Source organism: Pituophis catenifer, unplaced genomic scaffold (genome assembly GCF_029215685.1).
Source record: "Pituophis catenifer annectens isolate HBS135680 unplaced genomic scaffold, rPitCat1.0.hap2 SCAF_1, whole genome shotgun sequence".
Taxonomy (NCBI): domain Eukaryota; kingdom Metazoa; phylum Chordata; class Lepidosauria; order Squamata; family Colubridae; genus Pituophis; species Pituophis catenifer.
In genome coordinates, this window is record NW_027256881.1 from 222057516 (window position 1) to 222085501 (window position 27986).

Sequence of the window (27986 nt, forward strand, 5' to 3'; positions counted from 1 at the left end):
AAGTGCGAGGACCTGTCAGAAATCACTTTTTTCAGCCCTCTGGGTAGTCCTTTTGTGCATATGGACTACTCAGAGGGCTGAAAAAGTTATTTTTGACTGGTCCTCACACTTTTGACCAGTCCTCGAACTTACGACTGTCCTCACATTTTACGTTTTAGCCCTATCTTGTCACCATGGTGAAGAGAAGCAGTTGTGAAATAAGTGACACGGTTGTTAAGAATGCTACAATGGGCATAAATGATGACCAGTCATAAATGTGAAGACCGGTCAAAAGTGCGAGGACCAGTCAGAAATGACTTTTTTCAGCCCTCTGTAGTCCCTATGAAGATAGCCACACCCACTGGTCACATGACCAGCTAGCCACGTCCACCCAGTCACATGACCAGCTAGCCACACCCACCCAGTCACATGAATACCAAGCCACGCCCACAGAACCGGTTGTTAAAAAAATTGAATCCCACCACTGTACTATGTGTAGCTGCTGTAGGTACTATCCCTAGCGCTGCGTAACGGAGTGAGCTCCTGCTACTTGCCCCAGCTTCTGCCAACCTAGCAGTTCGAAAGCATGTAAAAATGCAAGTAGAAAAATAGGGACCATCTTTGGTGGGAAGGTGACAGTGTTCCGTGTGCGTTTAGTTATGTGGGCCACATGACCATGGAATTGTCATCAGACAGCACTGGCTCTTTGGCTTAGAAACGGAGATGAGCACTGCCCCCTAGAGTAGGGAACGACTAGCATGTATGTGCAAGAGGAACCTTTACCTTTATGTGTAGCTTAATGAGAAGATGATTTTCAACAACCTCATGTATAGTTAGATATATAGTATAGATTATTTCCTCATGCTGATGACATTTTTTGCAACATTGGATAATTATTTCATTGCCTAACTTGATACAGATATTTCAACAATTTGTTAAATAGTCAGGTTATAAATTAATTGGAAAAATTAATTTAGTTTCTTTGATATATGAAAGATCACTATAAGAGGTTGGCTTTTGCTTTCTGTACAGAATATATTAAATAATTAGGATCACATACAGCAAAAACATTTCAAAACACGTGGAAAGTAATATGGTTAATGTTATAGATAAGATTGCTATGGATATTAATAGATGGATTAAAATTCCATCAAGCTGGTGGCCCAAGATTAAGGTTATTAAAATTAATGTTACTCTCAAGCAGATTTATATTTTAAGAGATATTTCAATGTTAATTAATTTTTGAAGGAATAATTAAACAGAAATGGGTTCTGTGATGCACTGCTTGTTTCTGCTGGCACTGGAATGGCTGCTCTTTTGAAGGGAAAAGAAAAAGGTACAAAAAAAAGCTCTTTGATAGTTAAATCAGATTGCCTTTGGCAAGAATTAACTATGGGTAATATAATTTCAAAGTAATTAATTATGTACTTACTTTGTAATTATATATCTATAAATAATTATAAGTAATTATTTTAGTTATATAGTTACATTGATCTTCTTGGTTTCAAGAAGGTGAACATTCAACCAAATAAAAGATTCTACTGGTGGATGTCCCATTACTATCTTTTAATAATTGTATTAAAATTAGCTATGCAGACCTCACATTGGTCTGGAATGACTTGAGAACTCACCTGGTGGGCCAACCAGTTTGTTGGGATCTCTGGCCGCTCTCGACCATACAGCACAATGTCTCTCATAACTTCCATACAAGGTCGTTCTCGGACCTTTGATCCGAAGGGTGGTTCGTAATTCTTCACCTCTACAATAATGGGAGAAATCACAAAATATGGCATTGCTGCAAATCAAATACAGTGAGGAAAAGCCCTACATGCTTATTTCCTACGTGCTTATTGGTTCCATGTTTAGACGCTATCAAGCGGCTGCAGATAAATCAACCAATTAAATATCTGAGCTTTGCCACTTGCATAGCTAGGTCCATGTCCCTGCTAGTTTCTTCATATAACCTGGTAGAATATGTGCAGTTGGATTCATGAGGCGATGATTTGTTCTCAGAGGAAGAGTCTTGTACCTGCTTCTCAGAAAAGGCAGGTGGGGTGCCCTCTCTGAGCTGCGATGGTGCAGTGGTTAGAGTGCAGTACTGCAGGCTACTTCTGCTGATCACCGGCTGACAGCAGTTTGGCAGATTGAATCTCAACAGGCTCAAGGTTGACTCAGCCTTCCATCCTTCCGAGGTGGATAAAATGAGGACCCAGATTGTTGGGGGCAATAGGCTGACTCTGTAAACCGCTTAGAAAGGGCTGTAAAACACTATGAAGCAGTATATAAGTCCAAAGTGCTATTGCTATTGCTATTTCATGTCTTGATAGCGCCATATTTAACAACTTTATTCTTGTCTGAAATTTCCTCTTTTAGTGGAAGTTTGTTGAGAAAGTGGTAGGCACTTTATTAACAGAATAACAGAGTTGGAAGGGACCTTGGAGGTCTTCTAGTCCAACTCCCTGCTCATGCAGGAAACCCTATATTGTTTACAAAGGAGTTTAGAGGAAATGAATTGTCTAGGTCTCCATTAGTTGGGATTCTGGCCTAATCATGGCATAGAAACAAAATTAATTACTTTAGTAGATGTCCTTCATCAGGACTTGGATGGTAGAAATACATCCTTCTCAGTAGACCTTTTAGCAGTTTTTGCTGTCATTTCCCATGATATCCTTCTGGACCACCTGCAAGGATTGAGAATAGGAGGCACTATCTTGTAGTGTTTCCATTTCTACAGTTTTTGGAATAGTCATGGGAGATAAGTAGTGGAGTCCTTGACCACAAACCAACGAACTTGGTCTTCTTTCCTGTATTATTTAACATATACTATATGTGACAACTGCTGGATGAAGTATAATCTGCTGCTGATGTTTGATTCACAGACTGATTAGGATTCAGGAATTTTTGATAAACAGCCTGCTCCTTTATCAGGGAAATGAACTGCATATCACCATTTCACAGGAACGCCTTTAGAAACAAGCTAAAAATATCTCTATCCAAATGTATTTTTGAATTCTGAAATTTGATTCTAAATTGGAAATAGTTCAGCTGCTGAAATTCGTCTTACAATCTTATCCATTACATCCCAATAAATCTTGCTAAAGAAGACAAATCTTGCTTGGAACAATTACTTGTGATTCAGACAGCTGCCAATGAGCCCCCACCCCAAAAAATGGTATTTGATTGTAAATCAGCAGGATACAGCAGCACTTTGAACTGGTGATGCTGTAGAAGTCTTGAATTACAGTCTGGATTCTTCCTTCCTTCCTTCCTTCCTTCCTTCCTTCCTTCCTTCCTTCCTTCCTTCCTTCCTTCCTTCCTTCCTTCCTTCCCCTACATCTGATTGAATATTTCCAATCCTAACCATTTTGGAAATTAGTAAGAGAGTATTATTGTCCCTACAAAATAATTTTCATTCATTCACTTCCGTTGAGATTATCATTGAAACAATACATCATTTAGTATCGTTTGATCCTCTTGACTGTTTTCTCCAAGTCTAATGAGTCTTGAGACTAAGGTATGTCAGCGAAGATGATTCTGAGCTCTGCTAAAGTGGAGAACAATTTTAATATAATTTAATGGTAACAATTATTTCATAGTGGGTAAGTAGTGCAATCCCATGTGAATTGCATGAAACTGCATTGCAATGAGCCAAATCACCCAGTCATTACTCTAATGTTGATTTCATGGTTCTTGGATATAGGTGACTTTTCAATTTAATGACCAGATTTTTTCTCTACTGAACCTGGAACGTCTTCCATTTCAGGAATGCATTTTTGCATGCCCTCTGGCCAATACTTATTGGAATAAGCAGATGGAAATAATATTTGCAATAATAATTTGAAAATGAGAGGTGATTCATTCCTCTCCTTTGGTCCAGAAAAAGACGATTGAGAAATGTTGATTGCCTTACCTCCTATAGCATCACATCTGGAGGCTATCTCCCATAAAACCAGAGCCATAGAATAGACATCCATTTGTTTAAAGGATTCCAGATCTTCAAGGTTCACTCTGGATTCCAAAACCTCAGGAGCCATGTATCTGGCAGTACCCACCTAATAATAACCACATACAGATTAAAACAGGTAACACGTGTGTTAAATGTGAGAGAGAAGCCATGTCAATTTAAAGGCAACACTAAAAGCTATGACGGATCCATCCCATCACATGAAATGTCTTGTCATAGGCTTTGGCTACAGAATAAAATACACTTTTAAATCACCATCATAAAATACGGAACATCTCCAATCTTTAATCTTCAGAATTCTACCCAAGGAATACATTAACCGTTTATGCTGAAATTTTGAGTAGTAGTGAATATGCAAAAAAATCCTCAGGAAATACTCATTTTGGTTTGATAAATGCTGCTCCATATCATTTGCTGCTTTTTTCCAAAAGACAGAAAAAGAAGGAAGTTATGGAAAATAGCATGGTTTTAGTCTGAGATCCTAACCTACTGATCAACAGAGATGATACTGACCTGGTGCCGAATAAAGAAAGTGTATGTGTGTGCACACATTGTGTGTGCATGAGTGTTGTATGTGTGTATGTGTGTGTGCATCAGAAATCAATCCATTCCATTGTAAACATTGCTAGCCACCATGTTACTACTCTGGGTAGAGCCAGCTCCAAAATAAGGAAACTGTGATGGACTTAACTGCTCATAATGAACGCAGGGCCAAGCAATACATCTGATCTAAAGGATTACCACATTCATTAGTACAACATTCATTGGATTGATTTCAAGCAAGAGAAATTGTAAACAAGAATAATCCTGCATGCAGCAGTATTAATTATTTTAATACTGTATACCATATCTTTATGCTGAGCATGAACATTTGCACAGGAGAACACACAACAGGGAGAGTTCTACACATGTGTGTTTCCATGCAAAATGGAACATGTTCCTGATCAGAAGGAAGCATGCACAGGATATCATTCCTCTTTACATATGCCTGCGTTCCAGGTGAAGAAACAAGTGGGGCGGAAAAATACAAGAATGTATGTGGGGGTGGGTGATGAACAGAACATATTAACAGAGTTGGAAGGGACCTTGCAGGTCATCTACTCCAACCCCCTGCCCAAGAAGGAAATCCTACATTCTACCTCTACCTAGGATCGAACTCACAACCTCCTGATTGTGAGGCAAGAGCTCCACTTCTAGGCTTTCCTTTTCCAACCCAATGGTGTGCTGGAGAAATGCGCACTGCCCTCTTTGCTTGAGTCAACAAGTTCTCCACAAGCAAAATAAACTCTTAGTTTTGTTTTTCAGTGCTCACCTGTCCACTGTTAGCAAAATCTCCCACGCTTAAAGATGGATCCAGCCTCAGAGCAATTCCGAAATCACAGAGCACGCATTCTTGATGGTTCTTCATAAGAACATTTGTGCTTTTGATATCCCGGTGGGCAATGGGAATTTTTGGACTGCCACTGGCAGTGTAGTCACTGTGCAAGTGGGTCACGCCACTCACGAGGGAACCAGCCATCTTCTGCAGGTCTCTCCAGCTGAGAATATTCCTGCACAGGTAATCCTTAAGATTGCCTTGGCTGTGATAGGCAGTGATCAGCCAGTATTCTTTCTGAAGTCCAGAGTGTCTCTCCTCTGCGGAAAGGAACCGAAGGATGCTGCAGTGCTTCAGGTTGGCATCCGTGAAGATCTGGCTTTCATTTTTCCAGGATGCAAATTCCTCGCAAGGGAAAATCTTCACGGCCACCATCTCAGACTTGCCCGAAGATGCGTGCTTTAGTTTGGCTTTCCAGACTTCCGCAAATTGCCCTTTCCCCACTCTTTCTTCCAGCTCAACCGGCAGGAGTTCGTTGATATGGTTGAGGTTGCCGGCACAGGCCGGGTGGAGAGCAGAATGATGATCTATTTTGACGGACAGGATCTCATCGTAAGTAGGGGCTCTGTTGAATTCTGGCCGCTCACGACACTGAGTGTGCTTCTGGGCCCACTGCTTGGACAGCCTCTTCTGCCGATGGGTTCGGCAGAGATAAAATATCACGGTGATCATGATAGCCACCAACAGGGGGGGCAGCAGGCTGATGGCTGCCACAGGGATGATTTCCTTGCTATGTAGCATGGAGTATCCTACGGAGAAAGGAAAAGGCAGAAATTAGCAAGAATGTTGCCACATATGCAGAGCAATTACTTTGCATAGCTGTCCCCAGGGACACATAAGTGTTGTACCTTATGATTCTTGATGAACGTATCTTTTCTTTTATGTATACTGAGAGCGTATGCACCAAGACAAATTCCTTGTGTGTCCAATCACCCTTGGCCAATAAAATTCTATTCTATTCTGTTCTGTTCTGTTCTGTTCTGTTCTGTTCTGTTCTGTTCTGTTCTATTCTATTCTTCTATTCACATTTTAACTTTTCAGCCCAAGACTTGGGGCCACAATCCAGAGGTCCTCTAATTTTAGCATCCAATTTAGGCAACAGTCCTATGGTGAATACTGTACAGGAGGTTCACCTTTCTCTCAATTGTTCTGGTGACATCAGTGAAAGGTTGCTCCTCCACCAGTAATACACAATTGTCTGTAGCAGGAGCCTTTCTTTACCTATGCCTGCTTTCACAACAGGAAAGGATTCCTGAGTTCCTGCTCCCATGGCAGCAGAAGATTTGGGAAGGACTCAAAGGCTCCCTGCTGTCCACCCCATCATTCTTCTCTAGCAACCTACAGTATTCAGTCATGTCCTCAGCATGACACAAAGAGGAAAGGGGCTACTTGCTCCTTCCCTATATCACCTGAAAGAGAGACTGTATAACCTTTTCACTGTTGTGCTTGTTGTTCTTATTTTTTTTTAAAAAAAGATTACAGGTAGTTCTCAATTTATGACCACAACTGAGCCCAAAATTTCCACCACTAAGCCAGATAGTTCTTAAGTTGAGTTTTCCCCCATTGTATGACCTTTCTTGCCACGGTGGTTAGATGAATCACTTCAGTTGTTACGTTAGCAACACAGTTGTTAAGTGAACCTGGCTTCCCCATTGAGTTTGTTGTCAGAAGGTTATAAAAGGTGATCACATGACCCCGGGATACCGCAGCCATCATAAATATGAGCCAATTGCCAAGCGCCTGAAATTTTGATCACGTGACTGCAGGGAGGCTGCAATGGTCATAAGTGTGGAAAATGGTCCTATGTCACCTTTTTCAGTGCCCTTGTAACTTTGAACAGTCACTAAACAAATGGTTGTAAGTCGAGCACTATCTGTACAGTACTCTTATCTCTCACTAGCTGGATACCCATGCTTCACTACAAAACTATGTGATGGGACTTGATAAATTGACACTTAAAACTTGAAAATTAATGAGTAGTTACGATCGGCCTCTCCTCTCCCCTTCTCTCCCTCAACCTTGCCCCACAGAAATGTCTCCTATCCTCCCCCCTTCTCTGCCTCAGCCTTGCCCCACAGAATCCTCCCCTATCCTATCCCCTTCTCTGCCTCAGCCTTGCCCCACAGAATCCTCCCCATCCTACCCCCTTCTCTCCCTCACCTTTGCCCCATGGAAACGTCTCCTATCCTATCCCCTTCTCTCCCTCAGGCTTGCCCCACAGAAGCCTATCCTATGCTATCCCATTCTCTCCAGAGTTATTTTCAAGTTGGGAGGGGGAGTAGAGCGTCTAACTAATTAGCATCAGAGTGTGTTGTAATAATATAGGAAATACTAATGCTCTGATGGTCATTTCAATAAATCCTAGAAGCCAAGAGGAACATACGTGGCGAATTTCAAAATTGTAGGTTTTATGTTTCTGGAGATTTCATGATTACAGCATGAGTGGTTTTTGCGTTTATATATATATGTAGATTCCCCAATTACAGTATAACGAGGCAGTTGTCAGAATTCCAAATAACACACCCATTGAAAGCAGAACTCTGAGACAGGTAGATTCCTCAAAGAATATCTTTATTGGATACATCATGTCGGCACAGCCGGTGAAAACCAACTCTAACATTTCCTGTGGTTTTCATCTAATTAAAAGAGTAAAATCCCACTCCTAGATGGCACTGGTCACATTGTCCAATTAGGATGGATGGCAGGCTCATCTCCTCCTCCAACAGCCACCTGTTACAATGACCTTGGTTCCCACAGGAAAACTTATTGTTTTGGCAGCTATCTACTTCCCTCCTCCCTTTCCACTCTCAAGCTTCGTGGCAACTGTGAGGCAACACAAGATGGCTTCAGCCAGGTTCATTTCAGAGTTGACAGCAGTAGCAAGCACCAGCCTCTTTCCTTTTCTTTTATTTCACCTTTAAGAGAGGTGAGGATGCTACAGCAGTGATGTCTGGATTTTCCAGAGGTCTTCTGGACAGCCTTCTGGGAAGGCATTTAGAAGCTTTTTCAGGACATCAAGATGCTGACTTGGATAGCCACTCCATTATACGCTGCACCTCTTGGGCATTGTTGCCCATATTAGAAAGTTATCTCTCAGCTACCAGGAAAGGCAGCGTGGGGCTGTTCCCAGCTCCCTTCCTGCTGCTTAGGCTCTCTGCTCTGTTTGACCTTGTGTCCTTTAAAGCAGGGGTGAGCAATTAATTTTCCCAAGGGGTCACAAAAGAAACATGGATTATTGTGGAGAGCTGAATTAATAGGGTTGTAGACACACAAACATAGATATATATAAATTGAAAAACAAACAAACAATTGGCTTGAAAATAAAAGCAATGCAGTTGTATTGTATATATGGCGTACACTTATTCACATTTTATTTCCAGTTTCTGATTGATCTCATATGGGCTGGCAGAACAGAAACTATTCTTTAAGACATCTGGAGAACGCCAGGTTGAGGAAAAGGGCAGTCGGTCAATAGATTGATTCAGCATAAAGCAGCATCTTGTGAACGCCACGTGGCTGAGCCAAATAGTTTTGCTGATGGAAAGTAATAATACTTGAACAGTTCCCCATTCTTGAACCCAAGAGACTGGGGATGGAAAACTTGGGTAACTCATTTGTTCCAGGCTTTTTGTTCCTGTTATTAATTATCAGGCATTTAAAAAAAGAAGGCATGAAACCAAAACGCTTTATCTTTCTGATAAGCATGCACTCATTTATGTTCACTAAGAAACAATATGGATTTTAAAAAAGTAGAAATAAGCCCTATGAAGCGTTGGTCCATTCAGACTGATAAAATCAAAGCACTTTTAAATGGAAAGGCAAGACTAACAATGCTTGAAAAGTCTAAGGAAACAAGTAGATAAAGTCTCTGTGAGTTGAGATGAACTCTTAGTGACCTCCTGGGCAGTCCATGTAGTTTTATGGGCAAAGAATAGAAGAGGTTTTCCATAGCCTTCTTACAGTTTTGTTTTACTCTTCTATTTAACCCAGTGGTCCCCACATTTGTGGCTTAGCAGTCTGGCTGGAGGAGGGGAGGGGGGGACTGGGACGGGCAAGTGGTGGGATGGTGTACATGCTTGCATACAGTTCGATTTACGGGACTGGTGGATCAGTGTGCATGCACATGGACTTGACTGCAAGTTGAACTGCGCACCTGCGTGCCTGCTGGCCTACCACTCACAGGAACTGCATGCACGCACATCAGCCTGCCTCTCATGTGCCCCGGTTACTAGTGGGCCGTGGGGACACTAGGGACACTGGTCCCCACCGGGGGTTGGGGACGCCTGATCTAACCAGCAACCTTGGGATTCTCCTATCCAAGCACTGACCAGTTTCTGAGCCCAGAGAAAGTCGCCATTTTTTGAGACAGGAAAACAAACTGACAGCTCTTCAATGAAAGTGATCAGAGTGTTTTTCTGCGTTTGATGTTTGAAAAGGAGGGAGCCATTGCTGAAAGGTCTCCATCAGTCTGCTAATGAACAGAAACTTCAATTTTAAAAAGCTCTAAAAAAGAACAATCCCATTGGGCAGAGAAAGTGATATGGAAGAGCTGGTCCAACTAGTATTTGGGTCTGAAGTATTTGGGTCTAAGGTAGGGTGCAAAAAAAGAAAGGCAAGAGCCTTAGAATTCATTCTGATCATTACTAGAACAGTGGTGTCATTTAGTACAAATGAGATTTTATCTCTTTGCCCCAGCATGGAGAAAGCTATACAGTAGATACAATAGAGAGATCTATTTCATTCTTACTCATGAAATTCAAAGCAAGGATTTCTTGCCCAATAAAATAGCGAAGGATGGGTCGTTCAAAACTATCCCTCAAGCTAAAGACTTCAGGGCACAACTTCAGTGGGTGAAATTTATTGTTCAGATCCTGGGAGTAAGAAAGCCAGACCCCTTAGCTGTTTGACTTGGCACTTTCTGTAAAGGGGGGGAAAAAGTCTGCTGCAGTTCATTTCTTTTTGTTTTTTTTTCTGCTTAAGCCGTGAATGTTTCTAAAATAAGACACCAAGTTCAAACCACAAGATCAACGTCAAATGATAGAATTTAAGTTTGTTTTGGAAAGTGTGAGGCCCCCGCTATCTTTTTCGGTAATGGACTTTCCTGATGGGCATGACAACATCTCTGAAATGGTAACATTCGATGGAAAACAGAGCCTTTTTTTAGCATTTTCCAGGGCTGCAGTGTGCAAACCTGAAGTAATGCCTCCTGGCTGCATTACTCCTGGGAACTGTTTAAATAAGTTTCGGTCGTAAATGCAAAGTCATCAATTTGTAGCAGTGATTGTTGCATGAGCCTAAAAAAGTTTCAGGCAGGCTGCTTTCTTTGAAAACAAATGAAAGAAAGAAAGAAAGACATTGCCTTGTATTTCTTTGTGGTTTCAAAGCTGGGTCTCTGCCAGAAATCTCCCCCCCCACTTCCGCATGATATATATAGGTTGGGTTCAGACAAGGAATGACGGCATCACTACATTTCAGTTGCTACTATAGCTTATAAATCTTGAAATTAGTCTGGTATAAAGGCTACTTTCCACTGGAAATCCTGGGCTACCCCAAAGTCCTTTTTGCTATCAAGGATAAAACAGAAAAACACTAGTTCTGCAAAGCTGAAAGTCAAATTCTGTTCATTAAATGTCTATTCTCAGTCATCCAGGTCATGGTTGTCCCAAAGGTGCTTTTTCAAGAGGCAACTGGACTTTCCGGTTTTTCTTTGAAGACATTTTGCTTCGTATAAAACCTACCATTCCTCACCATCCAGTCAGCGCTGAAGAAGCTTCTTGGATGAGAAGTGAAATGTCTTCAGAGAAAAACCAGAAAGTCCAGTTGCCTCTTGAAAAAAAGCAACTTTGGATCAAATTCTGTTTGTTTGATATCTGAAATTAGCAAAACACCTTATTGATTAGGATTGTTGCACTGTTCATTTGATCTCTGTAACTTCCTGCAATCAGTTATAGCACCCATGATCATTTGTTGCTCAGGTCTGTAATAAATAACATGAAACACGACTGAGGAAACACAGAACTCACAAAAAAAAAAAAATCCTTTTCCCTTTCCTCCAGTTTATAAAGGAGGATAATTTTCAGGAGAAGCCCTCAAGTTTTATCCTAAGGCTACAAGAAGGAGTGTTTATGTGCCAGATATCTGGTCAATATGGAGTGATCTTGTCATTCCACAGACCAAGATTTCCCTCCTCTTAGTAGATCTTTGTAGATCCACTACTGTAGGTCTCTGCCTTAATCTTATCATGTTAATTTTGTTTCCTGTTACAGTTTAGAAATAGAGATACCATACTGTCCCCAGTTTCTCAAGCATTCCACAAAACATTTGCTTGTCAGGCAAAAATATAAAAACAATAAAAGTAGTTGATGAAGTGGTATGTGTTACACAAATAACAGGGCTTGTGCTGGGTAAAGAATAGAATAGAATAGAATAGAATAGAATAGAATAGAATAGAATAGAATAGAATAGAATAGAATAGAATAGAATAGAATTCTTTATTGGCCAAGTGTTTATTGCTTTGTCTTGACATATAGATGTGCCGATATGTTTTGCCACAGGGAGGATTCGAACCCATTAAACATTAGCTTGCAGAGCTGTTTCCCAGAGTAAATTTCAGCCTCATCCAGAAAGCACAAAATTTGCTTGAAATTTTACAGCCATGTTCTCGGTTGAAAATGTGCAGACTTCCAGTCAGACCAGCAGAGATTGGGAAAAATGTCTGATTCCCACAAGTTGTTTCTTTCCAGGCTGATATTTTATTGTTTTTATATTTTTGCCTGACAAGCAAATGTTTTGTGGAATGCTTGAGGAACTGGGGACAGTATGCTATCTCTATTTCTAAACTGTAACAGGAAACAGATCCGATTTCTTGTAAAACTAACATGATAAGATTAAGGCACAAACTTACAGTGGTGGATCTACAAAGGGTCTACTCTAAGAGGGGGGAATTCTTGGTCTCTGGAATGACAAGATCACTCTATCACAACCCATATTGATCAGATATCTGGCACATAAACATTCCTTCTTGTAGCCTTAGGATAAAACCTGAGGGCTTCTCCTGAAAATTATCCTCCTTTATAAACTGGAGGAAAGGGAGAAGGGTATTTTTTTTGAAAATACCCTAATTTCTCTGGAGACCACATATCCAGCCTCTCACAGATTGTCCTGTGGGAAAGAGGAACAAGTGAGAAGTCAGGAATATCTGAATGTTCAATCTTCCAGCTATGTGCCGGTCACCAGTCAAGCAGACTTACCATTGATATGATTCTCAAAGATAAGCTTGTCATTGCATTCCTGCTCTTTCACACAACCACAGATGTAAAAGACGCCATCCTCATTCTGCTGCCGGATCATGACACACTGTGATGTGTTATATCTTGATATCATGATATTTTCCACCGGCAGCTGTGGGTTGTGGCAGAAAGTGTTTACTTTTATACTTGCATTGACTTGTTTCCTGAAATGACAAGAAAGATATAGATATTAATGTTCAAATAGTAATATTATCATATATTTTGCTTTCCATTTTTGTCGTTCATTTTTTAGAGCAGAAGACCTGGTTCACACCTCACACTAAGCTACATTTTCCTTAACCACGGTTTGTTAAATAAAACATAATTGATCGAGATTATCGCAGGATAAACTATAAATCAAACATATTATGTTATGGTTTAGGGCCGTGATGGCAAACCTATGGCAGAGCCTTCTCGGTGAGCACATGAGCCGTCACCCCAGCTCAGTTCTGCCTGCATGTGCGCGTGCTTCCCACTGGCGAGCTGGTTTTCGGATCTCTGCTTCGCATCTGGGGGGCAGGGCGCATGTTTTTTTTTTTTTTTTTTAATTTGATTTATATGCCGCCCTTCTCCGGAGACTCAGGGCGGCTTACAATGCGTTAAGCAATGGGGGAGGTGCACATGATGTGTGGGGGCAGGGCTCATGCCTGGGGATCACGTGTGCATGAGTGTGGGCAGGGCACACATGGGGGTCACTCACACATGCACGGGAGGATCATGCACACATTGCATTATGGGTGCACGCGCGCAAATGCTTTTGGCTCAGTGCCGAAAAGGTTAGCCATCACTGGTTTAGGGTAAGGAATGATGCTACTCCAAACATACTAATTTTTTAAAATTGTTTAGGAAAACTTCCAGCCAAAAAATTGATAATTACAGTGCTAATAAGTGATCACTATAAATATTATTATTGATTTCTCTACCTCCCTCCCTCCCTCCCCCCCCCCCTCTCTCTCATAAGCAGGCAGAGAGGCACACAGATTTTATCTGTGATGATTGAATGTAGGTTATGCAAAATGTTGTCCTTTTGTTTCCATGAACTGCTCCATTTTTGCAAATGCATCAGTGTAAGATTCCATTAAGTCAAATACCAGAGAAAAAAGGGCTACATAGGAATCTACATAATAGACAATTATTTTAGGCTGTCGTTCTTGGGAATTTTTAAAAAATGTTTGCTTACCATAGAGAAACACAGATTTCTTCTGGTTTTTCACAATAGGAGCTAAAATTACAGTTGGTGTAGCACACTTGATTTTCACAGATGGGGTAGGTATTGTCACACCACTTGCAGACATTGCTGTTCACATTCCTTCCAGCTTGGCTGGTGCATACTGTGAATATAAAATTGAACAACGAAGTTTCAGCATCGGCACAAAAACCTTTCTGAGTCTTACTTGACCATGTGAGCTGAGGTATGCTTTTCAACACTGTCTTCCATCGACTATGAATAGTTAAAGAAGGGCCTTAGGCAGGGGTATCAAACTCAAGGCCCGGGGACCAGATCCGGCCTGCAGGGTGCATAACCCTGGAAACAGCAAAGGATCAGCCCATGTTACCTCTGCCAGCAAAAATGGAGCTTGGGAGGGCCGCGTGCTCTGTTTTTGCTGGCAGAGGGTTACAGGGGGACATCCTAGCCAAAACAAGAGCTCACGAGGGCCACGCGGGGCTCCCCGAGCTCCATTTTCACTGGCAGAGGGTTGCAGGAGGCTGTCCCAGCTGAAAATGGAGTTCGGGAGCCCGTATTCACTGGCAGAGCGCTTGGGCCCCAACAGGCGCCCCCGACATGAGTGACATCAAGCTGGCTATACCCCCCCCCCCCGGCCCCCTGAGATCAAACACAACCCTGATGAGGCTCTCAAGGAAATTGAGTTTGATACCCCTGGCTTAAGGTGATGCACCGCAGGAGAAGAAGTGTGATTTAAAAATGGACAGATGTGAGCATCTTGGAAGAAGTTGATTGGAATGGTGATCTTAAGCCTTGCAGAAACCTAATATATCCATTTTGCCTTCCTAAATCCCAACAAATGTCAAATAAGAGCAGAAATATTTGGCCCAATACACTCAAGTGCAAGGAGCTCAGCTCCAAAGGATTGATTGCACCAAGAGTGCATTTGAGCTACATCTAATTCACACTGTTCTTGTGTTGTGTGCCGAACCTCCTATAATTCTGTTCATCCAAACATGGCTTCTGGGAGAAACACAATTTTGTATGATATACTGAATTATAAACAACTTGTATGAGCTTGTACAACATGCTAGAAGATTAAGCAGGCTGTCAGTTTCCATTCCTTATATAATGAATTATACACAATGAGCAAAGCACTCAGTTGAGGTGGCCATGCACTGTACTATGGACAAACCATCTCTTCGAATCAGTCAATCCGACTGATTACACATTAATTGCATTCAGATATTGTATTAAACCATGACCTATCTAATAATGATTTATATACAAACTACATTTGACTAGATTTGTGTTACATGCTGAATCATAAATACAGTTTTTAGGTATTAAGGCTGGTTTCACATAATATTCCAAATCGCACAATTAAACAAATCACTCTTAAGTTCAGAACAAGATGTTAATTTAGTCACATATATCTAAACAGAGAAGGAGGCTGTATTTTGGCTGTGGAAATACACACTGAACTTATTGAAATAGGTTGAGGGGTCATTGCAATTCAACATGTATGAAGAGTACCAATTACTGCCTAACAAGACTTTTAGGCTTTGTTCCAGGTACATCATTAACCCAAATTGCCAGTAACCCAGACTGGGCTTCGACCATGCAGTCACAACCAACATCTTGACTTCTTGACACACAGACACAGACTCCATTTTTGCAATGGAGCACCTTGTGATCCCACATCTTTACCTTGCTTTCTTCATATCTGAGAGGTGACTAGGTTTCTGGAGTCACATAACAGAGCATGACTGGAGGACAGTGTTTTGATTCACTAAAGAGGCTGGAGTGATTCATTTTGTGTCCCCCAACAGATGCAGAAACCTGTATAAAATGCTGGATCTGGAAAAGACCATAGTAAGTGTGTTGCATAAAAGCCACTTTAGCTTTGGCAGAGGAAGTGTTAATCATCAGATTCTGAGGTTCAGATTTCTGAAAGGGACAAAGACAGAATTAAGGTTGAGGTAACCTCAGTATTGCATCATGGCATAAAAAGAAAGTGTTGAGTCCCCATAGTTACGACTCTTGCCGGGCTATGTTGATTGGTTCTGACGCGAGCAGCTGAAGTGGAGGGAAATTGCTGCTCGCTCATTGGTTCTCGCGTCTGACAGCTTACTATTTAAGCGGCTGTCAGGAGTCGGGCTCTGTTCTGTTGCTTGCCATCATTGGTGGTTCTTGTTTGGTGTTCTAGTTAATAAAGTTAAGTTCAAGCAACCAAGCCTCCGTCTGTGTTTGCCCACTGGACATTACAGAAAGGAATGTATGTGAAAACTTGGAGATTGAATTCAAGGGTTCTGTAAACTAATGTTAAGTTTTATATGTGGGCTGCCTTTTTCTAGAAATCTGACATAAGCAGTGAAATTAACCACCTATTCAAACATTGTAAGCTAGATCTCAATCAAAGCTTGATTGGACATCTACTGAAATAAAAATGTCATTTGTCTTCAGTTTCATTTGTTTAATGGAAAATTGAAGTCAGGTCTATGCTACAATTACATATAGGTAATCCCTGGGTTATGAGTGTTCCCTTAGCGAACATTCTAAGTTACACGATCAGCGCCCCCCAGTATTTATGAACAAATCCCAAAACTACAAATCTTGCAGCACCATGGCAGTTGTTTGTCCTTACAAACAACTGCAGAGGTTCTGCAACATTCGTCCTGCACTTTGCTGACCAAAATGGAGGTTAGGGTTAGGGCATTTTTCTGGCCAAACCAGAGCTCTGTTTAGGCCTGCACAGGCCTCACCCAGCATGTTGCAGGCCAAATGGAGGTTCGGAGGGGCGCAGGCCTAAACAGAACATCAGAGGGGCACGTGCAGCTGAGAGGCTGGAGAAGAGACGGCTTGCTAGATTTTCGCATGGTAAGTGACCTGGCGCAGCAGGCTGGGTGAGGGGGAAAGCAATTGTGAGGAGCGTGAGGTATTTCAGTGGGTTGGGGAGGACTTGGGTGGCCTTAAACTGGTGGCCTGTTCCACCACTAGACACCCCATGACCTTCCCCACCCTGAAATACCTCATATGCAGTTAACAAGCCCCCATTCGATTAGCAAATATGTGGGTGAAAGGAGGGAGTGATTGCATTCAAGGTACAAGATTCACTCCCACGAATCCTTGGGTTACGAATGGAATGGACATTTCATTCGTAACTCAAAGACTACCTGTATTTACTTCCTTCAGTTTGGTCACCAGTTAGGTTTGCTTTCAGCTTTTATAATCCTCAGCCAGTACATGTTAACAGAGAATGATGGACATTTATGTTCAATATTTCTGAAGGGTACCATGTTGGAGAAGGCTGCTGTGTATGACATGGTGGGTGATTTCAAATATTTGTCACCTTTGGAAATAACATGTTTTGTTTTGTTTTGTTTTGTTTAAACATAGGCAAAAAGTAGAGTGTCAAGCAAAAATGAAGATATGGTTGGACCTCATTTGGCAGATCACACAGGAAGGCTTTCTTTCACACAAACATTGTTAATGATCCCACTCCCTTCTGGCAGATTTCCCAGATCTGGGAAAGATCAAAAGAATGGAATGACAAACTAAAACAACAGAGTTATGTCAAAGATCAAAACAGAGCATGAGAGGAGATGAGAGGCTAAGCTTCCCAATTTTTTATATAAACTCTTGGATTTTCCTGACAGATGAAAAATGTGATTTTTAAACAACTTTCAGATTGTGACATTATGATCTTTTAATTTTGCCTTTTTTTCAGTTGGGAATATTTTCAGTCATATGTGTGGAGAATAGATATGGTACAAAGGCATGAAAGAAGCAAGTAAGCAAAACAAGATCCACTTTCTGCCTCTCTCTCTCTCTCTCTCTGTCTGTCTCTGCTGAAATTAAACATTCTGGTATTTAATATATTATCTTAGTATTCTCCCTCTCTCTCTGTCTCTGATCATAACATCAGAGAACTGAAAGTGGCCACTTAGGAGACCAATGGATGCTCAGGGCAGGGAGTCTTCCCAGACAGACAGCTGTTTAACCTCCATCAGAAAATACCCAGCAAGGTACTTTTGAGTGACTCATGGCTGACTGAAGATGTCTCTACAAACAAGAAATACCAGACTTGTCCTTTGAGGCTTTCTAGAGAAGGAAAGAATGGGAGATCACCAGAAGTCCTCTGAGGAGACCATAAAACAGTGGTCTCCCAAGGGTTTGAGTATCAGAACCTGAGTGAGATGACTTCTTTGCTCTCAGCAGCAGTCGATCTTTTGATAAGGACCCTAAGTCAGCCAAACTCACTTTTAATCACATTTGGAAATGTTTGATTTAACCACATTATGGATATTAGAGACCTTCTAATCAGCAAGTTTAAGTTTGCCATCCTGTTGAGTTCCACCTTCATCTTTGAATGTAAGGCATTTTAAACAGTCTTAACAGTTTCAAATACAGTAATATACAATAGCAAAAAAAAGAGAAAAAAGCTACCTTTTTATTGAAGAAAATTTCAAATGGACTGGGAGACCAGGGAGGTTTGGAATATTGATTATTTTTTCTGTAAGATTTGAAAAACAACTATATAATTAAATAATATACTCATGGGATACAACTGGAATGGAACTAAAATGATGTTAAGAACTAAGGCTGGAAAGTTGCAAATGGACACTAGATGGAACTAAAGGACCAGATAGAAAAGAATTAAAATGATTAAGCTGTTTATAGTTTTTAACTTCTCTTAAAGAGTCCTTCAAAAAATTGAGTAAGATATTAATAATGATTTCTCAGAAATGATATGGATTTCAGTGGTTAAAACTTTTACAGGATGATGAGAGAAAATAAAACAATTCTTACTTGACACAAACATGAGAGACTTTGAAAGCATGGAAGATAACAAAATTGAGATTACCAAAATAGGAATAAAAAAGACAAATCAAGAAGAGGATCTGGACATGGAACAGCTGCAACAAGAAATCCTGGCTCTTTATGGGATTTACAAAACAGGCTGGTGAAAGCTTTCAAGACTTCTTTTGACTGCCAGATCAAAAGTTCAAATCCTGTGATGCTGTTTAAACCATTTAAAAGTCATGATTGTGAGAGGAAGCAATAAGAGGAATACAAAGTTGGACTATATGATCAAGGATAAAATACCTGAAAGTCCTAAAAAAGACTTTTTTTTTTCTGAACCAAGACTGAAAAGATGATGATTTGGGGATTGCACACAGATATTATGGAAAGAAGAATTTTTTTAACTTGAGAATCTTAAAACAGGATGAAAAGTTAACAATAGTAGCTTTTCTGTTCTATTTTTAAAATTTGTTTCCCATCTCCAACTCCGCACCTTCTAAACTTTGTTTCCCCCCCCTTTTTTTCCCCTTCTAATTTAGTTCACATTAGTTTTTACTTTGTTTAATACAAATTTCAATAAAATTATTAGAAAGAAAGAAAAGCACCCTGGTAAGGAAGCTCACTGCATCTCTGCCTAATTGATACAACTTCTGAACTGTTTTTACTGTCAGACAATTTTCCCTGAGATTGTATAACAGTCTGCCTTCTGTTTCCAAATATGAAAAGTTGCTTGATTGGTTAATTAAAATAAAATAATTTCCAAGCAACCAGTCAGGAAAACTGTTATTGAAAGTTGGGTGTTTTTATTTTATTTTTTTTTTCATTTTTAAAATGGTGCACCAACATCTGCAGGCAATTGGCTGCCTGAAAGTATTGAGGAGTACCAACAGTGTAGACCAGGGGTGTTAAACTCATGGCGTCATGGCGTCGTCACGTGATGTATCGTGATTCCCCCCCCCTTTGCTAAACCAGGCATGGGCATTGCCAGCACGTGACACATCAGGCCCGCAGGCCATGGGCTTGGCAACCCTGGTGTAGACTTCGCCAATTATTCAGCCTCCTATTATTCCCCTTGTCATTGATGGAAAATAATCTGCACATAACTTGGATGATTTGAGTTTTATGAAAATTTTGTTGGCGAGGAAACCATTATTTTCTTTTCAAACAGCTAACTACAGTCTAGGGAAGTGGCCTATCGAGCAAGAAAAAGGTATGTGTTATTCAATTGTTGTATTTTTGGCACATCACATTAAACCCAAAGGGAGAATAGAAAGGGGATTAGATGAATGCTCTCCAATTAATAAGGAAATTATAGTTTCAATGGGACTAGTAAACCAGTGTTTCAACTTCTAACATATTGTTGAACGTTTATATTAAACGTATAGTGAAACAATGGCATAGAAACTTGCTTAATGGTTTCTTTTTTTGCAAGTTACAAAAGCATTTCTTTTATAGTTTCAAAGAGAAGTTATCTAACAAGATCTTAGAGGAGATCTTAAAAGAAAGTTATGGCTAAAATTATGACTTGTGGGAAAGATTAATGGAGAAGATATTCTAAAGAAAAATGGAAAGATCAAGAATACTACAGATCTGAAGACTGCCAGTTAAATAGGGCTGGTGAGGAAAGAAGATACGATCAAGCTGTGAAAATTTCCAAGTCATCCAACCTAGCCAATGCTAGGGACAAACATTGTACAAGTACAATTGTACAACTGGCTTCCTTGCAACCCTCCTGAAATCACTCCTCAGAACTCTCAGGAAGAAATGTAAACAAGAAGATGTCTGACTTGCTGAAGAAAAACTTTACATTTTCTCTGAGGTTAACAAACCCAATTTGCTATTTTATCCCTCAGATAATAGCAGAGGACAGCACTGACCAATCTTGCCTGGGCTTTGTAGCTGAATAGAGTCAGTTCCTTGGATGGAAGTTGAAAAAAAAAAATCTTGGAAGACAGCAATGGCAAATCACTCCCCTACTGTTGCCAGGAAACTACATGAATATTTTTTGAAAGTCACCAGGACTGAAGCTTGACCCAGAAGAGTTTTTAAATTACATTTAACCCATTTTATTGTGAGAAGCAGAAGCATTGCTACGGACCACTCAAAATAAGATTGGAAAACCACTTTTTTTAAAAAGCAGTTTCTCCTCCTTTCATCTCCTGTGGGGAAGTAGCTAATAATTATGCCACAAAGAGATCTCACAGAATATGAAAAAGACCAACATTTTAAAGAAAGGCATTTAGCCATGTAATGCAGTGGTGAAATTGTTAGATTGGCGCAGGGAAAAAGAATACGTGAGCAGCGAGTGGTCCATTCAGCACTTTTATTTAGAGAATCAGAACAGCCAACTGTGCTGCCAGGCTCGCCTTATAAAGGGAGTCGGCAGGCAAGCCGGCCAACAACAGATCTTCAAATCTCCCGCCGGTGGACTAGCCAATCCGGCGGGGATGCCCATATATGGACATAACACCCCTCCCCTCCTAGTTTGTAGTCCGTCTCTCTATTGGTCACGTACGTGATGTAGTTGCGCAGGTAGGCAGGGCACCTCCCCGTCCTATCTGACCTGCGCAGATTACTTCTTGCCTCGCTGTCGACCCGTGCAGACGAGGCTCTTGTCTCTCCCGGTTCCCGCCTTGGAACTGTCTGGAACTCGTCCGTCGAGTGTGCGGGCTCCGGCCCAGTACCTCCGGCTGGGTTCTTGGAACTCCCCGGCGGCCCCGGGGAATGATGCCTTGGCCACTGCAACTCGCCACTGATCAGGACTGGACGCCAGGAACCTGGTAAATCGATTGTTCTTTTCCCTTCACTCTGTGGCTGGTTTTCGGCGCTAGCGGCGTCCGCTGTCGTCTGCGTCCTTGGTCTCGGTTGTCGCTGCAGCCGTCGTGATTGTCGTTGTGGGTCCTCGCATTCCAGTGGTGGTAGTTGGCCTGCTCCGAAAAGGCCGAGGATGGGTGCTGGGTCTTCCACCGGTTCCTGCGTTGGGCACCTACTGAGGGCATCCGCGTTACTGATGGTTTTACCAGGTCTGTGTATGAGAGTATACGAATACCCGGCGAGGAAGATGGCCCAGCGCGTCATCCTGGGCGACATGTATGTCGGTGTTTGTTTGTCGCCTGCGAAGAGTCTGAGGAGGGGCTTATGTTCAGTGATGATTTCCAATGCCCTCCCGTAGAGGTATTCGTGGAAGCGCTTGATGCCAGCCACAATGGCCAAGGCTTCCTTATCCAGCTGGCTGTAGTTGCGCTCAGCTGCCGCCAGAGTCTTAGAGAAGAATGCAATGGTGGCGTGAGGCTCCTCCTACCCACCTGGGTGTCATTACTTCCTGGTTAAAATCCTCTGCGCATGCACGGCGTGTGCACTTCCGAACTGGTAAGGAAGGTAAGTAGTACATTGTAATGGTATAGGATTATGACTAAATTGGGGAAGGGGAAGGGGAGGGGAGGGAATGGAGGGGAGGGAAATCTGTCAAGGGCAGCATCCAGGGGGGACCAAGTTGCCTATTATTGATGTGGAACCTTCACTTGGAATGGATGAAATTCCTCCATTTTACAGTATTAGGCAAAAATTAAAAATTGGTAATACTTCTGGCACACCACAATGATCAAAAGTCTGCTGTGAGAGGTCTCCTTGGTGATGGCCTTGATATTATGGGCTACGCTGTTCCCAGAGTCTTCCTCGCATTCTGAAAAGCATGGACAATGTTTTTTTTTCCAGTGGACAATCAGACACTAATCCAATTATGGTTGGGTAGCCATTCAAGGTTGTTTTGATTGGAAAGGGGGGGGCAGTTATAATTTGAAACATTTTAATTTTAAGCTTATTTTGGAAACCACCTGCCTATATAAATGAGCAATGTAATCTTCTTTTTTAATAATAAAACTTGTTCAACAATTGAAAAATCCTGGGATAACATTATGCTTGGATCGGACGAAAGGTTGGATGACTGCTGAACAAGAGATTCAAGATGACACTGGATTTGACAGTGTTTGACCTGCTAACTTTCTATCACTTGCTACCGGACCTTGGGAGGTTAACAAAAATATTTCCTGGTTAGAGAACTGGAATAAGATAGAATTTAGGGACTTAAAGCCTTGAATAGTGATATATGGAGGCCGTTACCTCTCTCTCTTTCAATCCAGTGAGGTCCTGCCAATGGGGATCCTTTCAGAAGCTGCAAAGAAAACTAAGACCCTGGTTCTGATTATCAGAGTCAATATCCATTATTTTCCATTATTTGACTTCTTACTGTTTTGAGAAGCCCTCTGTTCTGGCATGACACCAACAGTAAGTCTCCCGCCCTACTTCCTGATGCCTAAGAGTTATATTTTGCATGACAAAAGAACCAGTGTTTGAAATAAATTGTAGAATTGGTGAATTCACATGAGTGTGAATAGCGCATGTGTCACTTTGCAAGAAAGCTGATCCGTGGCATTGTTAATCCCTTATGTCTTCCATTTATTCTTGGAGAGCGAATTGCACTTAATTAGCTTAGAGAGCCAATTCCATGTTTTCCTTTCCCACTTTTTAAAAAGTTTTTATTTTGATGTGTTGCATTTGCCTCAGCCACATCTGGAAGCTTTTTGAAAAAAGTTTGCTGGTACTTTAACTGCTTGTGCAGCTTTATTACATTATCTGCGTATTAGCATTGAAAGAATTCATCTGGGTTTAATTAGGGCTAAGCTGAATGATGTGGCAGTTAAACTAAGTTAATGGTTCAGGGACATAACGTTCTAATAGTAGGTTTAGCAACTTTCTTACTCTACTTTTTCATTAATTAACAACACATGTTCCATCGCACAAAAAAATTGCCTTAAAAAAAGATAGAGTGGCGTTTCATCATTGCAGTATTCTTCCACTGAAAGTTTTTGAAAGAAATGGGAATTTATTGGAAGATACATTTTTTTAAAAAAACTTTCCTTAAGTCAATTCCTGGTGACAAAATGAACATTTTATTCATCAGCTTGTATATTGCCTCAATCACAAAGTATTTACATCCATGAAGCTTCCTTGGCAACAATGCAGAAATTGTTTGCCAATGCCATTTTTCAGATTTTTTTTTTTTAAAAAACTTTCTCAAGTCTTCAATCTTGGGATTTTCTGGTTTTCTATCAAACTGCTAACAGAGTCTGAATTGCTTTAGCACTTTCAAGATTACTCTCAAGGTTATGTAACTCGTTGTGACTCTCTCCCATTTTGAGTCAAGATTTTGGTTCTAAGTATACTTGGGTGAAATTTATCATTTTAGCAATTGCCTTGGAAATCAGCATATTGATTGAATGGCTGGATTAAGCAGCCCTAATCATGATCAGCCATGCCCTGGTCACTTCCCAGTTCAACTATTGCAATCTGTTCTATATGGGGCTGTCCTTGAAGAGCATCTAGAAACTTTACCTGGAGCAAATGCAGGGGCACAAGCAGTTGTGTTTCTGGTAGAGCACACTTACACCTCTGTTGCACAAGCAGCATTGGCTACCAGTTTGTTTCCAGGTTCAATTCAAGATGCTGGTGTTGACCTTTCAAGATGGCATGAGATCTTTCCCTGATTTCATCTGCCTGTCGCATCAGATTTCCAAGAATGGATATGTTGCAGGTTCCTACATCTAGGGAGCTATATTTGGTTGGCCTTATGGGGAGGGCCTCTTCTGCTGCAACGCCCGAATTGTGGAATCCCTCCCCCGGAGAAAATCTGCTTAAATTTCTAGGAATTGAAAACAACCTGATGGCACATATTCAATCCATCAATCAATGACATCCCTGGGGGGGGGGGCAGTGGTGGGATTCAGCCAGTTCGCACCACTTCAGGAGAACCGGTTGTTAACTTTCTGAGCAGTTTGGCAAACTGGTTGTTGGAAGAAATCATTAGGGCAGAGAACCGGTTGTTAAATTACTTGAATCCCACCACTTGGGGGGGGGATGTGGATTCTTAGTTTATGAGGAATTATATTTGTGGGCTTGATCACCATGGTCCATTAGAGAACTGACTGGTTCCCTGATTTCTCACTCCCATTAGCCCACTCTTTAATATAATTTTCAAATTGCCTCATTATCAACCATCAATCCCAAGGGACAACTCAATCTTCCAGTTGTTCTACACAAATGTATCCAGAAACTTTACAGCCAAGGGAAAATGTTACCATGGAGCAGGCTCTACACCTGGGATATATTTCTACCTGCAGACCATTGGAAAGAGTACAGCTGTGACAACAGCAAGGGGATTCTGATGTGTCTAAGCTCAATCTTTTCTCTCCATAAAGAGAGAATTAAAAGGAAGCATTCAGTCCACAATGATCGAAAGAGTCTGATAAGACTGGTGGCTGACTGTGCTTATATTAAAATGATTATGCTAATAGCAGATTTAAGTATTAAATAGAATAAATATGATTGAATATGACAGAGGGCGCATGAAAACCTGGATCTCATATTTTTTTTAACCCAAGGTTATCTAAAGGGGAGCGGAAGAGGATTCTCTCCCCCACAAGTTTTCAATATATGTTTGAGTGTTCTTAATACAAATGTTGAAAGTATGGATGCTTATTGCAAATTTCCTGGCTTTTTTCTGACTCAACCCTACACCAGCATGGGCTCTTCAGGCATTTGTTTTACACTGGCTTTCTGTTGAACATCTGTGATCATTTGGACTAATCAGATTGTTTCTGGAAATAATTGTACCTCTCCTCCACAGGCTATAAATAAATCTGAAATGAAATTCAGTTAAGGGTGTTATGAATTTCAATTGTTTTAGTTCAAATATCTGCATTGGTCTCTTCTGCCCTATATTCCAGAGCAGATTAACCACAGAGAGAAAGAATGGGCTAGAATTGCCTCAAAAGAAAAATCAAATGTTCCTACAAATTTGAAATACCCACCCAGATCCATTGCATCTCTTAATGATGACTTCTCAAACAGGGCAGCAGGGATAGCTATCAACGGAGAAGGAATTCAGACATTGTGTTAAAGCCACAATGGTTTGTTGACTAAGACACAATGTCCAGGTTCCCCGCAAATGCTAACCTGTAGGTCAGGTGGTTGCTTTTATTTCTGTTTGGTGTGTTGAATGAGTTTAACTCCTATGACTACCGTGTGAAGAAAAGGTTGGTTCTGCTTGGCTGAAATTGAACAGCATGTTGGTTTCTTTGATGAGGAAGAAAGTAACTTGACCAAAACCAAAGTAATAAATGTGTTTTCCTCAGGGACTAATTGAACAGATCCTGGCCAAGATATTGTGTTGCCTGAGACTGAGCAATCAACTGTGCCCTTCCCTGCCTCTTCTGCCATCGTCACCTGCACTGGACCTTCTTGAAGGGCTAACCCATGGGAAGTACATGGTAATAAATTTTGCCTTCAAGTTACTGTGGCATGTGTTACCCCTGGCCTCTATGGAAAAACACAACTGGATTATCAGATGAAGTTGATAATAGCCCCTTCTTGCCACAAATGTTGGGCAACCGTCCAGCATTGATCCTGGATTAGGAAATTCCCCAGATTACAAACTTTTTCCTTGAGGGAGAGGATGACCATATTGCAGTGGTGAAATCCAAATTTATTTACTACCGATTCTGTGGGTGTGGCTTAGTGGGCATGGTGTGGCTTGGTGGGTGTGGCAGGGGAAGGATGTTACAAAATCTCCATTCCCACACCACTCTGGGGCCAGCCAGAGGTAGTATTTGCCAGTTCTCCGAAATGCTCAAAGTTTCCGCTACCGGTTCTCCAGAATCTGTCAGAACCTGCTGGATTTCACCCCTGCCCTATTGAGAAGAGGCATTCCACCCAAACCCTTCAATCCAGCCCCCATAATCAGCAGTGGCTCCATCTGGTCTGAATTTAGGTTTGGCTTCTTTGCTCATATTCAGCCCTATATTGCCATGGGAAGGCTCTTGGAAAGCCCAAACTTGAATTCACAGGAAAGAAGTACAGCTAGGTGTCACCATCATATTGGTGGCATTTGCCACCTTCTGAATAGGACCCAGAGATGAAGAGGGTGATCTCTTCATCTAACCCTAACCCTAACCAGGCAATAACTCCTTCCTTCCACTTCTTCAGTGGGTTAAAATGCAGTTAAAATTATTTAAATCTGCTAAGAGAACCAAAAGTAACAATACTGTTGCACTTTTCTTGTCTGTCTTTCAGTACAGCCAATATCATCTCTGTGATATTCTGAATCCATTGCATTGAAAACTGCTTTTCCTAGTGTGAGAGCTTGAAAAAAGCATTTTGACAATCAGTTGGAATTCTGAATAAAATTTTCTGTGATTGTTAGGTCAGAAAATTGGGTACACAAGTAGAAAAAGTTCTGGATAGATGCACATGGGTGAATTAATTTGATGGTTGTTTCTGTTGCTGCTATATTATTGTTGTTGTGCAAGCATCACAATCTAATCAACTGGATAATGATGCCAAGGATTCAGTTCCTGGCCAAGAACTTAATATTGGAAATCTCTCCACAAAATGTATACTCTTCCAACTGAAGGAGTCTTGTGCAAAATTAGTGGTATCAAATCCAATAAAGTTTAAAATGTCTGAAATCTGGTGAATCTTTTTGGTAATGTAGCATGAGTTTCAGTGACCATCAATATGAAAAGTTATTTTTTCCTCTACCTTAAACTTTTGACTTTAATTTGTAAATCATAATGTTTTGTTACTTTCTCCAGTTGTTTTCCAGCAATTCAACTGCCTTCCAGTATTGTCAGGTCAATGGATCACACATTCTTTCTTTCTATAATAATAGTGTCTAGTTATTATATTCTGACTCGGCCTGTCAATATGAATTTTGAAATCCCACAAAATGTTGATTGCTTTTGTAAAAAACTTTTCAGACACATGCTTCCAATAGTTTTAGCTTTTGCAAATAATAAAGCCAAATTTTCTACAAAAAATTCCAATGGACAGTTCTCGCAATGTTATCACAGCATTGTAAATTGAACTTTTTGCATGATACAGCTACCAATAAGCTAATCTACAGAATTCTTGCTGTTGTTGATGCTTTCTTGGGTTTTCTCCAAAAATAATTTCAAGACAGTTATATGAGAGTCTCCATTTTATCTCTCAAACAATCCATGAAGTAGGCTGAGGTGAGAGTGAGGGACAGGCCCAGGGCCACCCAGAGTGTTTCCATGACTACAGATGGACTAGAATCTGAAACTTTGAATCTTATTTCAGTTCTTTAGCCACTATATTACACTGGACCTCTATATTACATGCCTGGTACATTATAGATCCAGTATGAAGTATAAATGCTGGATGGTCGATTTTAAAGGGGTCGGGTTGAGTTTCATCCAAGTGGAAAGAATTCAAGATCAAGGGGAATAATTCAGATCAGAAGCAGATTTAGCTATGAATATGTAAATAAATCAAGGTTTCTTTTTTCCTGGAATAGTGAGACCTCATATTAAGTCTGTTAGGTTCCTCTGA

General features: G+C 41.0%; 1 protein-coding gene across 1 annotated transcript in view; it reads right to left on the reverse strand.

The window, feature by feature from the left end:
• Positions 1-27986, reverse strand: part of TGFBR2 (transforming growth factor beta receptor 2) — a 54127-nt gene that overhangs the window by 4875 nt on the left and 21266 nt on the right. The window contains exons 3-7 of the mRNA XM_070934426.1: positions 13788-13938; positions 12569-12771; positions 5256-6067; positions 3890-4031; positions 1611-1738 (exon numbers count right to left, since the gene is read on the reverse strand). Coding sequence (XP_070790527.1) covers positions 1611-1738; positions 3890-4031; positions 5256-6067; positions 12569-12771; positions 13788-13938 — 1436 coding nt within the window. The remainder of the gene's footprint in view (positions 1-1610; positions 1739-3889; positions 4032-5255; positions 6068-12568; positions 12772-13787; positions 13939-27986) is intronic.